A 15,413-nucleotide genomic window follows, 5' to 3' on the forward strand; every position below is an offset into this window, starting at 1 on the left:
CCTTTCTCATAGAATCCTGAATTTCTTTCAGCTCCTGTCTCATTTCGTGAAATTCAATTCTCCACGCTTGTCTATTTCTCAGTTCTTGTTTTATTGACTTAATCCCATTCATTATTTTCTGAAACATGTCTAAAGATAAAGTCCCTTCTTGTACATCCATGATCTTCTTAATTGTCATTCTTAAAGCCAAAGGAACAAAACTCCTTCAATTTTCAATGTCTCGAGCAAAGAGCAGTTTATTTCTTTATCCAGTTACAAAGGAGTTAATCTTTCAAACCAACTGGCGTCACACTCTAGACAACCCTTATCTCTTATATGCCCAGAAGTGCAAAAACAGCTTTAGTTCACAGTGTCCAATTAACTAGTAGCAGAAAGAATGAGCAGATTCGTAAAAAAAAAAGTAGATCAGAAAAAATAGTCCCAGACATATATTACACAAAAGTCTTATAAATCAAAAAGAATTTTCTTTTCTCTTCCAATCAGAAACCCCTCATCCGTTGTAATCTTTATAATGCTATTTTCCATGTCAGCTTTTTGCAATAAAAAAAAAAGATAGGCTATTTTTATTTTCTTCCCCCTTAGTTCCGTGAGTAAAAGAGAAGGAAAGTTTTGACTCACCCAGGTTTTCTTAATTGCTGGTTCTCTGACAAATCTCTTTAGCTGTATAGATAAGAAAGTAATAAATATAGACAGGAGAATGCTTGCCTGTTGGTCCGTTCTTCTTTAAAGAAAAAAAAACGGGTCACTTATTCAGCTGAGCTAGCTAAAAATCCTCGCTCCGTCCGAGCTGCTCGAAGACCTTCTTTCACAGACAATTCTGATGAATTCCAGTCTCCAACAATCACAACAAAGCTGTGTGGGAAATCTCACGTTTCTTCCTTATCTGGAAGAAATTATCCCCAGTCAAAAAAGACCCTTCTGACTGGATTTAAAGCTGAAAAAGTTTCATCCAAGACGGGAGCCCGTCTCAGAGGCTGCACAGGCGGAGGGATCCTCCTGGGACGTTCCTTAGACAGCTAGTTCTAAAGCAGCGGTGCCACCACTGAGAGAGCCCTGTTGACTTGCCCCAACCCCCGTAAGATTTATTTACACTATGTACAATATAAAAAGAATACTAAAATAAAAATACAACCTAAAACCAATAAAACAATATAAAAGTAAATACAACAGAGATTCAGGGGATTTATATACATAAATCAGGGTCTAGTCTTATGGGTCAGGGAAAGCCTGAGCAAAATGTCTTTTACAAGATTTTACAATGTGCAATGCAGAGTCCTGATGCAGATTCTCCACGGCTGATCTTGGGGAACCAACCGGTATTATAATTCTTGACATTAGCAACATTATGCTTTTTACAGTAAACTGCACAGTAGTGTAATTACAGCAAAGGAAACTGAAGCCAGTAGTACTATCTGGGTTTCTTGGTTGTAGAGTTTTTCATTCTTTCTCGTTCTATATATTTGCCTTCAGTTATGTGTTATGGGAACTGACGGCATTCTGAAAGTTAAGCACTAATGCTCTAATCCTAAATACTCCTCATTCATCCCCCCCCCACCGCAAGAATGAGTGCTGACATGTGCAAGGAGCTTGCAAGTGCATTGGAGCTCTTGTGCATGGAGCTCTCCAACCTTAACTGAAACTAAATGGGGAAACCAACGTATACAACAACTCTGTGTCAGGGTAATTGACAGTGATTGACCAAATGGGACCACGGCATTCAAAAGTTCTGTGTAGTCTCCTTGAAATATTCAAAATAGTTATGGGAGAGTTCATTTCGCATTTAAAGGTGAACTAACCTAATTGTCACTTGCCCAAACAATACATGAATTGGAGCCATCCTTCAATATTCGCACATGCATGAATTTTGCAATGCAGTTCTCCAGCCAAACAATATGTATAAAAAGGGATATACTAGGGTAAAGTGTGCATAAAAAGAATCAGTGAAAACAACATACAAAATGCATTATATTAGGGAATATTGCTTGGCAAAAATGGGCATATTAGGCAAATGTGTATATTATTATTATTTAATTAATTAATTAATTTGTATCCCACTCTTCCTCCCAGGAGGAGCCCAGGGCGGCAAACAAGGCAGTAAAAACACTTTAAAACATCAAAAAGAAAAATCTTAAAATACATTAACACAAAACAGCGTTAAAAACATTTTAAAAACTTTTTTAAAAGGGTTAAAAACATTATTAAAAACATATTAAGCAATTCTGACACAGACACAAACTGGGATAGCTCTCAACTTAAAAGGCTTGTTGAAAAAGAAAAGTCTTCAAAAGGCACCGAAAAGATAGCAGAGATGGTGCCTGCCTAGTATTCAAAGGGAGGTATATTAGGAGAATTTCACATTAAAATGCTGATTAATTTTCACGAGGACTTCTTTTTATATAAAAAAATTGCAAACTGATGTGGAGGACTGAGCTGAAGATTGGAAAAATGAGACTTGGAGAGAAACCGATGTTGACAGATTTACCTGTCCCTAATCAAAAGACTCTGAAGAATTGGTTGTGATCCATAAAAGGCATAATGTGTGCATAGGATTTAGCACACAGAGGCTTGGATTTTAGAATCACTTTTACACATTCTTACTGAGCCCAAAGGATATACATAGATTTGGTTCTTACAAGAAAATAAATATTGTAGCATTTTCATCTGTCCTTTAAATTTCAGTTTTTTTCCCCCTTAAGATAGATTTAAAACACAAAAAGGTTTTCCTCCAGCTTTAATGAGAAAATGGGAGATAGGGTGATCTACACACCATCCACATATGCCAGGGCTTTTCCTGACAACTCTGCGGCATTATATGTTTGACATTTTGGTTTGGCATTTAGCAGAGGAATAAATACAGCCCCGCTGCTGACACTACATGTCAAGGAGAGAACAGTGGCTCTGTGGAAGGGCTGACGTGATAAGACAGCCCTCATTGTTGCTATAGAATTGGGTGGGTGGAATCTATTGTAAGCTGTGAAAATGGAAGGACAAAAGCAGACTGAATAATTGATTTTAATATAGGGAAATTATGGGATGCCCCTCTAAGTCTGGCTGTGCTGGGGAAAGTAAGATTGCTTGCTGTCTGCCGACAAAAGCTGGAGCTGGAGTCGTGTTGCTGGATGGACAGGTGATATATTTGCTGTCTGAGCAGAAAAAGCCTGCAGCGACTGGCCCAGAAACAAGAGGGGACTATTTGTCTAATCTGGAAAGCCTGCTCTTTCTTTTCTTACTTTAGTGCAGTCTTCTCCAGCCTGGTGCCGTCCAGATGTTTTGGACTACAAGTCCCATTAGCTTCAGCCAGCTGTGCTGGTTGCGGTTCATTTGGAGTTGTAGTCCAAAACATCTGGAGTGCACCAGGTTGGGGAAGATTGCTTTTTGTGGGCGAGATCCAGTAATTTATATAGTTTAATTAGCTTGCATTTGATAGGGCTAACCTAAGAGCCCTCCTGGATCAAGCCAAATGTCTATCTAATAATTTGTCTCGTTCAATTATCTTGCATTTGATGGGTCTAAAATGAGAAGAGTCTAGCTAGATCAGACCAAAGACTATCTAGTCCAGGGTCTCTTTCCCACAGCAGCTGACTAGATGCATCTGAGAAGCCCATAAGTAGGACACAAGGGCTTTGGCCCTCTTCTGCTGTTGTTGTGCCCAAGTGGCTAGTATTCCATAGCATGGTGCGTGTGATCCTGGAGGTAGTATACAACTATCATGACTAGTAGCTGTTGAAAGAGATAGTAGGCAGAAACCACAAAGGAGAGCTCCATCATCCATTCTAATGCTTGCCCTCCTCTTCTAATAGTAAGAGGCTTAGAAACTCCTTCAGGCTTCCACGTGGCATGACTTGTATGAGACTAACTTGAGACTTTGCATTACAGCCCACAGCGACTCACATCCGAGAATTCCTCACTCTCCTGGCTGTGTGTCACACTGTTGTTCCAGAAAGGGATGGAAACACGATAATCTACCAGGCCTCTTCTCCAGGTTGGTCACTGAGTCCTCCTTTTATAGGGGTGCGGAGGAAGGAGAAACAGTAGGCCAGGGGACTGAGATGGTTTTCTTGATTAGGACCCAAGACAGGGCTAGTCCAGATTTGTTAGAGCCAATATACATTTTGGTTTTTTTGATTCTGTCTGGGACAGGGGTAAGAAACCCCAAGCCTGAGAGCTAAATGTGCCCCTCCCCAGCCTCTCTGTATGGCCCTTGGAACTCAACCCAGTCCATGCACCCTTCTCCCCAGGCCACACCCCTCACTGGCCCCGTTTCACACCCTGAGTGTTTTTGCCTGGCTGGCATATGTCCTTGAACTCTGGGGCCTCTGACTTCTCTGCAGGAACTAGGATGGAGGAGAAATGCGATTTTGTTTACATTTAGTTAGAAACTACCCAGTTTGCACTTTTCAAACCAATATGTGAAAAACACAATTATCCTCTGAATTCCACACTTCTCCACATTTGGTGATGCAGTTCTGCAGCCATAGCATGTGTACAAGAGTGCATATATTATGGAAAGTGTGCATACCAATGCATAAATTAGTGAAAACAACATACAAAATGCTTTACATTAGGAAAGATGGCTTGCACAAATGTGTATATCAGGAGAAATTTGCACTAAAATGCTGACGGATTTTAATGAGAATAGGGTCGCCATAAGTCGTAATTGACTTGAAGGCACATAACAACAACAAAACCCCAACAATCTCAAGTTGCTACAGAAATGTGGAGAACTATATTTAAGATTGGAAAAATGAGAGACTAAAAAAAACTGAAATTGACAGGTTTATCCATCTATCCATCCATGCCGGGAACCTGCGTGTTTGCTTGTTTATACAAAGCCATGGTTTGGTTTAGGGTTACATGCAAATTGGGCAAATATCCTGTGTCTTCAAAATTGTGGCAAATTTTGGCTGCCCTTAAAAACGGAGTGATGCATTCCTGTCCTTTCAGCATAGGGCCTTTTCTGTTGCAGCACCCAGATGGGGAAGCCTCTCCCTAAAAAAGTTGGTTAGGTGAGCTGCTAAGACTTTTTTATTTCACCAAGCTCTTATTGTAGGTTAAAATTCAGCCTCCTTCTTTGTATGCCGAATTGACTTATCCTGTTCTTGGCTTTCATCATGTGTGGCATTTGTTTTAGGGATTTGAATTGTTTTAATTTGAATTTACTTTGAACTCTTTTTATTATATTGGTAAGCCAAGCCACTTTGAGGGTTGGGGAGTTTTTTTGACTCATAAAAAGCCAGGTATAAATGTTTAAATAGATCGTCAAATGCTCGGAAGGGGTAAGAGGGACTTGTGTCTTCCTATGGTATACAATTTCATAAATGCTCTTTAACACTTGTAAGCTCAGTGATATTGCCTTGATTTTATTTTTTTAATAATTTGCTATATTGTAACGAAGTTCCCATAAAGGCAGACTCTTTCTGTTGACAGATGAAGGAGCTTTAGTGAAAGGAGCAAAAAAACTTGGCTACGTCTTCACCGGAAGGACTCCGGATTCTGTTATCATTGATGCAGTAAGTGCGTGTGCCAGGGAATAGCTTTGAGCATCCTTGAGGACTCTGTTACATGGTGGCCTTTATCCTGTAAATAAATTAAATAGGTCTCAGAACAGGGGAAAGGCCATTGGAAAGATGGCTAAATCGCTTGTGCAATAAACAGGAAGCCCTATCTTTAACTCCCAGTGGTTCCTTGGGAGCCAGCCCTGTGGGAAAGGTAGAGTATATGTTGTGCATGTGAAAGGGCCCAGTTTCAATCCAACCCCAGGTAGGGTTGGGAAAAGACTACTGTCTGTAACTCTGGAGAACGGTTGCCAGCCTCTGTAGACAGTATTGATTGGGATGGACCAATAGTCTGATCTTGTATAAGGCAGCTTCCTGTGTTCATGGTAGACGCTAAGTAAAAAAACGTGAAAGTTTGTATTCAAGAAAGCATTAAGCAGGTCATTCCATTAGTGCAAAGATTTCTGTTGCACAATGGAACAATCTCCCTTTTTCTTCCCCCCGCACCCCCCCAAACCTGTTCAGGGTTTTCCCCCAATCCTCCAGAGCAGTTTTGGGACTGTGTGGGTCACACACGTGAGGGGGTAGTTAAATACCACCCAATGGGGGGAAATCCCCTCGCGCTGGTGCTAATCCTTGTGCTAGCCCAACTTGTTAGTTACATATCGCCTGAAATCTGTTGTGAATTAAAAGGCCAGGATACAATTTGCATAATTACATGCAGTTAACATAAATTGTGTCTCAGATTCATTAATTCTCGAGAGGTCTAAATCACTGGAGTTGAAATGAGCAATCTACCAAGCAGGACAGGCCATCACTGTGGAATGAGAGCCCTCTGTAAGCTTTGCAATAGAGTCTTATGAAGTTGTGCCTCCATAGCACTCCACAGACTACTTGGAGAATTTACATTGAATATAATATATTCTGTCCATTTTGCCATACTCTTGGAGGCATTCATAAGTACACCATTTTACCCAGCAGAGGGAGCTCTCATCACATATTTTAACTTGGGTATTTAAAAGAATAGTTTCCCTTCATTGCATGTTTACATTGTTTAGTGAGGTTCTTGGTTTTTTTGGTACTAAAGCTCATCTAACCTTGTGTATTTCCAGCTAGGAAAAGAAGAGACATTTGAAATCCTTAATGTATTGGAATTTTCAAGGTAATTGGTTTTTCTAACTATTTCAGTACATAAGAGAAAGAGACAAGAGGGGTGTGTGTGTGGAACATTTAGTGGGGAAAAAACCAAAGCACCCTTCCCCAACCTGGTGCCCTCCAGAAGTATGGAACTACAACTCCCATCAACCCCATCTGCCACAACTGTACTGCCTGGGATTGATGGGAGTTGTAGTCCACAACACCATGAGGGCACCGGATTGGGGGAAGTTGCTCTAAAGTCTAAACAAGTTTTTTAGCTGCCTCTACAGATTTAGTTTAATTTTGTTAGGTTCGAGACTTCAGGATCAAATAGGTCTTGAAGGGTTGCTTTAACTTTATTTGGAAAGTTATATTGTCTTCTGGTGGTCTTCCAGAAAACCTGCTCCAAGGCTCCTCTCTTTCTCCCCCCCCCCAGCAATAAAGAAGAAATAATTGTAATTATGTTGCAATACTGTGCACACTCCATTGAGAACAGTGGGGCTTAGTTCCAAGTAAATGGGTGTATAGGTTTCCACTGTTTTCCAGTGAAGTCAAGTTCTTTGTGCCCTCTTATGGATCAGTTCCTCTTATGGATCAGGAACTAGATAGGGAACAGGAAGCCGAGAGCAGGAGTAAATTGACAGTTTTCCCAACGGTGGGATGTAGAAAGTGGAGTCCCTCAAGGACCAGTATTGAGACCTGTGCTTTTTAACTTGTTCATAAATTATCTAGAGTTAGGGGTATGCAGTGAGGTGAGCAAGTTTGCTAATGGTACCAAATTGTTCAAGGTGGCTGAAGCAAAAAGGGATTGCCAGACCCCCAACTAGATTTCTCCATCCTGGGTGAATGATTTTAAACATTTTAAAGCCCTAAATGACTTAGGCCTCAAATACCTTAGAGACTGTCTCCTTCCCTTATACCTTCTTGGGTGTTAAGATCAGCAGAGGGGGCTTTCTTGGTAGTTCTGCTTCCCTGAGACATGGGGGGAAGGCAGAAAAGGACATTCTGTGTGGCAGCCCCTAAGTTGTGGAATTACAGAGTTGTGCCTGGCACCTTTGTTGTACAGTTTTGGGCAAATGCTGAAGATGCACCCTTTTACCCTGGCCTTTGACATTTGAGATGTATGTTTTCAGGACCCAAGCTAAACTGTTGTAGCCCACCCTGAGACCTACTGGTGAAGAACTACTACTACTACTACTGCTACCACGACCACCACTACTACTAGTACTACTACTACTAGTAGTAGTAAAATGGCAAATGTGATTCACTGTAGTGTGAAATGGTGCAAAAATTCTAAATTTCACATAAATGCTCATGGGGTCTGAACTGGGCATGACTGATCAGGAAAAAGACCTTAAGATTGTAGTGGATAGCTTGAAGAAGGTGTTGATTCAGTGTGTGGCAGCTGTAAAAAAGGCGGATTCCATGCTAGGGACCATTGGGAAAGAAAATGAAAATGCCATAACGCCATTAAACAAATCTACACTTGGAATACTGTGTACAGTTCTGTCTGCCTCACCTCAAGAATGATATTGTAGAGCTGGTTTCAAGAAAGAGCAATCAAAATGATCAAGGGGATGGAGCAACCCCAGTATGAGGAAAGGTTATAATTTGGGGCTTTTTGGTTTTTTTAAAAAAAGCTAGTATGAGGTGGCATGATTGAGGTGTATAAAATTATGCATGGTGTGGAGAAAGTGGAGAAAGAAAAGTATATCTTTCTCTGTTATAATACTACTATCTGGGGCCATCCAAGGAATCTAAATGTTGGAGGATTCAGGACAGACAAAAGAAAATGCTTCTTCACACAGCACATAGTTGGCATTTGCTCCCACAGGATGTAGTGATGACTACCAACTTGGTTGGCTTTAAAAGAGGATTAAGCAAATTCATAGGGGATAAAGCTATCAGTGACTACTAGCCACGATGGTTAAGTTCTCCTCCACTGTCAGAGGCTGTAGGCCTCCATATACCAATTGCTGGGAATCACATATGGGAAGAGTGCTTTTGCCCTCATGTCCTGCTTGTGGGCTTCTCAAGGGCATTTGGCTGGACACTCTGAGAACAGGATGCTGTACTAAATGGGCTTTTGGTCTGATCCAGTAGGACTTTTCTTTTGTTCTTATACTCCACGTTGGAGTCAAAATCAGTGCCAGGACTAACCATAGAACAAGCTGTGGCACAGGAATGGATAATAGGTGCTGCCAGGATTTTCAAACAGTGCTGGGCTGAAGTATTTGACCCAACTATTTTCATTAGTTTTGGGACTAGGGTGAAAATGCCCCTGAAAATTTCATGGGTTTCATGGGTTGAGTAAAATTCTAAGGATTTTCTCAGTGAGTCTTACCACTGAATACAATGTAGTCAAGGGTAGGAATCTAAGAAGACCGTAATTTCCATTCTGACCTGTATTAGGCTGCAAACCAATACATGTCTACTCAGAAGGAAGCTCCATTGGGTTCAGTGGGAGTTATTCCCAGGGAAGTGTGTACAGTAGGGCCCCACTCATATGGCGGGTTACGTTCCGTACCCCCGCTGTAAAGTGGAACCCATTGAATAGAATGGTGCACGATGCCCAAAAACCGCCGTAAAAGTGGAACAAGCGCTGTATGAGTGGGGCTTTAGTCTAATTGCATCTAATTGAGACCGCTGTATTAGTGAATCGCTGTAAAGCGAAGTGCTGTAAAGTGGGGCTCTACTGTATTGGATTGGAGCCTTAGTCACAATCAGCGCTGTTTCTGTTGTGCTGCTGTTCGTTTTCTATCAAATACTACATTATTCTTGCTTTCCACTATTTAACATCATTTATGTAACTTACATAACTATTTACATAACTTACATAACTTACATTCATTTCAGTTTAAAGAAATGTGAAAATAATGTTTTTAAAAGGGATTAATTACACATAATCTGTGGACCAACAACAATGTGAACAAATACCAGTCATATTTGCTTGACTGGTCTCTGTTCCTGACCACAGACAAACATGCAAACTGCAGCAGTTCCTGCTTCCTTTTCCATTTTCATCTGAATTCTCCAACATCCCTAGTCGAGGTTTCTTTCTTTCTTTCTTCCTTTCTTTCTTCCTTTCTTTCTTTCTTTCTTTCTTTCTTTCTTTCTTTCTTTCTTTCTTTCTTTCTTTCTTTCTTTCTTTCTTTCTTTCTTTCTTTCTTTCTTTCTTTCTTTCTTTCTTTCAAGAGGAAGCCTTGGTGCTGTTTCAGATCGTGGCTTGGCTGCTGTGAGCAGTCTGGCCAAGTTCCTGGGACAGACTGCTACAGGGAATGATGTTATATCATGATGTCATAAGCTGCTACATGATCCCTGACTGCCTAACATACCCAACAACCCTCTTAAAACAAATTGAGCCAAAGTAGCTGCTGAGGACAGCAAACAGCAAAATCAAGTGAAAATGAAAAGGTTTTGTGGGATTTTTTTGGAGAGTGTCTTAGCTCCCTCCCCTTCCCACTTTGTACTAAAATGTTAGTCCATGAAAATTTCACTTTGCCCTAAAAATAAGTGCATGTAATTATAAATGTATGATTTCATTTTATATCATTGACATTTAAAGTATTGTAGTATGGTTGAGTTATATTTCTCTATGCTTGGCTTGGTGATATCCATTTCATTGCATCCCAAGTGAGGAATACATATATTGGGTCCCCAGTGTTAGTTACTGTACATCCTCATCTATTTTTTTTAAAAAATCAGCCCTTATATCATTTACATTATTGCTTATAATACATTCCTGCTGCACAGTTTGTCTCCCAGTAAAAAGAATCAAGTTCAGTCCTTGGAAGCTTGATCATAATTCTAAGGTGGGTGTATTTCCCCACTTTTCCAGCCCTACTTTATGTTTACATGTTTTTTGTCCTAGAAAGAAATATATTAACGGGTTTTTTTTAAAGAAGTTTGATTGAGCTTCTGGTCTCCTTTATACCCAAAAGAGACATCAATGGCAAAATGCAATCTTGGTGAAGCCCTGTGTTTTTCATGTAATACAGAATGAGAGAAGAAAGAAGTTCATTAATTTCAAAATAATGACATGCTGTTCATTTATATAGAAATGAAGATTAGGAAGGGCTGTTTCGGTTTCTATGACTGCTGAACTGTATTTCTCAAAGGATCTGGCACACATTGGTGATATCACTTCTCCCAGCCATTAGGTTTGCTTATGTAGATTGTTCCTGGTATCTCCTCTGCCTTGACATGTCTTTCATTGTCACTTGTGTAACTATTGCAATTTTCTGTACCTAAGCTTTGCAAAAATACATGTAAAATTAAATGTGGAGAAGATCTGTTTATACTACAATCTTAAGGAAAGGAAACTAGGGAGTCCCATTGAAGTTCCCTGGCTACGTATCTGAGCCAGCATTAAGATCAGGTGTAAGTCATATAAGTTGTGCTCTTGCCAGTAAGCAATTGTTCACTTCATTAGATTCGTAAATACATGTCCCGATTAATTTTAAAGTAATTTGGATGTTCATAAACCATGTCCTATAGGAAATGGTTTCTTGGGCCTGATTAGTATACATTTCCTGCACTAACCCTGCAATTTCCCCTGTTACTCATATTTATATACCTTTAGACAACCGTAAAGTGTTTGTTCTTCCACTTTGGGCCGAAAAGCTTGGTGTTGTAGGTGTTTCCTCCAACCACTGGGGTCTTATAGTCAACTCCCATTTGCAACCGTGCCATTTTTCTTTTCTCGCTTTCCTACTTTCTTGGCTAGCCAAAATTATTTCCACTCATAAAGTGCAAAAAATAAAATAAAATAAAAACCAGCCTTTTTGTATTTCAGAGCTTTCTGGAGACAGTGAGATGTTAAAGTTTTCAGACATTGTTTCCTTCAACCGGTTCTTGATGGGGTGTCACTTGAAGATACCCTGGTCCATTGTTGTCACTGGGGGCGCAAGTGGCCTCTGTGGTATGGAGTGCCCAGCTTGGGCTGGTGGCCTAGCAGCAGCACTATCTGGACAGGGATAACCTGGATTCAGTAGTCTATGCCCTGGTAACCTTGCAGCTGGATTGCTGCAATGCCTTTTTGTGGGGCTGTCTCTGAAGACTATTTAGAAGCCACCGCTGACGCAAAACTCAGCAGCCAGATTGTTATGGTCTAAACATGTAACACCAATTCTGGTTTACAGGCTGGTTCCATTGGCTGCCAGTTCATTTTTGGCCCCAATTCAAAGTGCTGGCTCTAACCTATAAAGCCTTACATGGCTCAGGATCCCTTTACCAGAACGCCTTTTCCTGTATGAGCCTATCTGGACCTTGAGATCATTACCAGAGGCACTTCTCAGTGGGTCCCCTTCAGCAGCAGTCTGGAGGGTTGCAACAACAGAATGGGCCTTTTCCGTTGTGCCCCTCCCATAGGTATGGAATGCCCTGTCCAGGGAGGCTTGTTTTGCGATGGCGTTGACATCTTTTCAGTGTCTCTTCTCCCAGGCATTTGAGTGTTAATTCTTGTAACAGCTGATGGCACTTCTCTCTGGATAATTTCTGGGTGGTCAAGCCTATATTGATGGGGGGGGCAATGGAAGGATCTTAAAAAAATTCTCAGGTGTCAAAGACCAGGGTAAAGAGGTGCATCTTCAACATTCAATCAAAGCCATACATCTCTGTGGGGAGGGAATTCCACAGCTCAGGGGCTGCTTCAGAGAAAGGCCTCTCCCAGGCTGACACCCCCAGTCTTATAGCCAGCCTCCCTTGTTAGGTAGGGCAGACACATTTCTAGGTGGGGCATGGGGGGGAGAAGCACATAACACTAGTCATCCCCCCCCGCCACTGGTGGAGAGGACATGAGAGCCAGGCCAGGGGAAGGGAAAGGCAGTTACTTTCCCCCTCCCTTCTCTATCCAGAGTGTGTTAGTTTACATGAATGAAAATTAATCTGTTGAATTGCCTTACCCTTTTTTGAGAGATCCCCAGGAACAGCAGATTCAAAAGCTTGACTTTGCCTATAGCTACAGTCTTCTTTCACCTGTGGTATGTCCCTGTGTTCTGATTCTTCACGAACTGAACTGCCTTGGTAATGACAGTGAGCTCCTGAGCTTGGCTTTGATACCAAGTTTTAGATTCCACCCAAAAAACAAATTTGTCCATACTACAAGTTTAGGGAAGGGCAGAAAGAAAATAAATACTTTAAGGTGTGTTTGTTAACTTCTCTTTGAGAGTCCCTCCTTCTATTCTTGTTCCTGACCTTTAGATTTGTCTGTCATGTCACAATTTAAAAAAAATCCTGGGGAGGGGGATCACAGCTGTGGGGGGAGAGTGTGCCCCTATTTGCCCGCATCCCCCATGGTTACATGGCTGGCCACCCCAAAACTCCCAAAGGGGTGGAACTACCAAGAGATGTTCTTAATATCCGTGAAGGTCTGTAGGGGTGGTGACCATCTTCCAGAGATGTTTTACATACTTGTGTGTTCTTAAAGCCCCATATCAGTGAGCCTGTCTGTCTGCCTTCTCATTCTGAATCACTTCGCATGCGTGTGTGTATGTGGGAGGAGTACCAGTTGAAAGGGAGGGCAGGCAGGGTTGAGGGCTGCCTTGCCAATAAATCCACAAAGGAGAGTATCCTTGGTGTTTTTGCTATCTTACCTGCTTACAGTTATTACTGTTCATCTTTTGTGTCACACTGACAACCTTAAAAAACCCCAACATTTAAAAAAATATTTCCCTACCTGGCCACTTTGAAGCAATTGTAATGCCAAAGGCAACCAAGGTGAGTGTCTATCCAAGACCGATTTAGGGATCCTGTAACCTTCACTTGGAAGAAAGACCTCCCCAGTGCTCTATACCCCCGGGAGCTCCATAGCAGTGCCTTCCTTCAGGTTTGGTGCCTTTGGGAAATCAGTTGTCATTACTCCAACCCACACCTGCATCTTGGGCATATTTGCATCAACTGCAACCAACAGACCTCACACTAAATAAAGGGATAAACATGATTCCATGCTCAGCAGGCCTGAAAACAAAAGACCAAGAATGAATGTGAGCAACAAGTGGCACAATTACTCCATGATTTTCACCATTTGGCAGGCATTTTACTAGATGATGATAACAAATTACAATTCATGGGTTTTTTTCTTTCTAGTGACAGAAAAAGAATGTCTGTAATTGTTCGGACTCCAGAAGGGCAATTGCGTTTGTACTGCAAAGGAGCCGTAAGTGCCAAAATTGTCACTGTACTTTCTGTTGATATCTTGTGTTTCAGAAATGTTGTTGTTGTTGTTCTGCCATTGCCATTAAAGATTGTATGCCCTTTAGGGCTTAAATTCACACTTCATGGCATTATCAGTTAATTAATTGATCAGCTTTCTGGACCGAGATTGTGTAGACAGGATCAAGCACCTAACCAATGCTGCTTCTTTAAGTGAACCTTACCCACCCTGATGCCCTCTAGATGTTTTGTACTACAATTCCCATCAGCCCCAGCCAGCACAGGGTATACTGGCTGGGACTGATGGGAGCTGTAGTTCACAACAATGTCAGTCATCTGTTCGGAGGAAGCAGGTCTCTCAATCCAAGTGCACCATATATACCTGAAAGATCGTCACCCCTTATATGCCCAGTCAATCACTGCGCTGTGCAGGTGAGGACCTTCTGCAAATACCAGCTCATCAGGAGGTCCGTTCTGCACAACATAGGAAGTGGACTTTTACTGCTGTGGCACTGACACTTTGGAATTCCCTCCCCTTAAATATTAAACAGGTGCCATCTCTGTTATATTTCGGTGCCCACTAAAGACTTTCCTCTTTCAACAATCCTGTTAAGTAGAGACTTTATCCCAGTCTACATCTGTGTTGGAATTGTTTTTTAAGATGCCTTTAAAGCTTTTTAAAAATATGTTTTATTTTTAAAGATGTTTTTAAAGATGTTTTTAAGGTATTTTATGGATGTTCTTAGGGTTTTATTGCCGGTTTGCCGCATTGGGCTCCTTTTGGGAGGAATGGCGGGGTATAAATGTAGTAAATAAATAATAAAATAAATAAATATTCTCTCCAAGAAGTTACTTTATAGATTTTGTTTTGTTTTGTTTTCTGGGTGTGTCCACAGCTTACTGTTTTGTCTGAGAATTTATGGGTCAGGACCGCTATCATCCTTACAAGTGGAAAATGTTCCCCTCTTACTCTTAGACCTTTTTAATGTGAATCCCCTTGAGCAACTTGGAAAGGCAGGATATAAATGCCTTAAGGAAATATTATAGAATGTGTTTATGGACATGCTCCTTATTTATGTATTTTTTTTTGGCAGGATAACGTCATTTTTGAGAGACTGTCCAAAGATTCCCAATACATGGAGCCAACGCTGTGCCATCTTGAATATTTTGCCACAGAAGGTAGGCATTCATTTTTAGTAGTGTTGGATACTGTAAGAGAAAGGCAAGACTCACACCAATCCTGTGAGATAGGACAAGCTGACAAGTGCACTCTTCATGTTTTTTACTCCTTGATAGCACCAACACACATTTTCCCTTTTTAAACCACCTAGGTCTCGTGGGGGGGGGGGCGCGACTTAAGATTTAACTTGAGTTCTTAGTCAAGAAACTTAGTCAATTCTCACTTTTTTATAGGCAGCCAGAGTGCTTATCTTGAAACCTAGAGGAAGGGTTAGGCGAGTGAGCAGTAACAAACAAACTGGGATCAAAATAAAATAAAATTAATTAACACTGTTATGATAAAGAAGATTTATAACACAAATTAACTATAAAGAACCAAACACAAATATAAAAGACCAAACTGATTTTGACCAAAACTTCAGTCATCAGGCTGGAAAAAATGAGAAACAA

The 15,413-nt window shown here is 41.0% G+C and overlaps 1 protein-coding gene across 4 annotated transcripts in view; it reads left to right on the top strand.

Annotated features, from left to right (window-relative positions):
* ATP8A2 (ATPase phospholipid transporting 8A2) overlaps positions 1–15,413 on the top strand; it is a 564,338-nt gene that overhangs the window by 120,995 nt on the left and 427,930 nt on the right. For all 4 annotated transcript variants that reach the window (XM_061629581.1, XM_061629578.1, XM_061629580.1 and 1 more), the window contains exons 17-21: positions 3,877–3,982; positions 5,428–5,510; positions 6,608–6,657; positions 13,719–13,788; positions 14,879–14,963. In XM_061629581.1, the coding sequence (XP_061485565.1) occupies positions 3,877–3,982; positions 5,428–5,510; positions 6,608–6,657; positions 13,719–13,788; positions 14,879–14,963 (394 nt within the window). The remainder of the gene's footprint in view (positions 1–3,876; positions 3,983–5,427; positions 5,511–6,607; positions 6,658–13,718; positions 13,789–14,878; positions 14,964–15,413) is intronic.

The sequence above is a fragment of the Rhineura floridana genome, chromosome 5 (assembly GCF_030035675.1).
Source record: "Rhineura floridana isolate rRhiFlo1 chromosome 5, rRhiFlo1.hap2, whole genome shotgun sequence".
In the NCBI taxonomy this organism is placed as follows: Eukaryota; Metazoa; Chordata; class Lepidosauria; order Squamata; family Rhineuridae; genus Rhineura; species Rhineura floridana.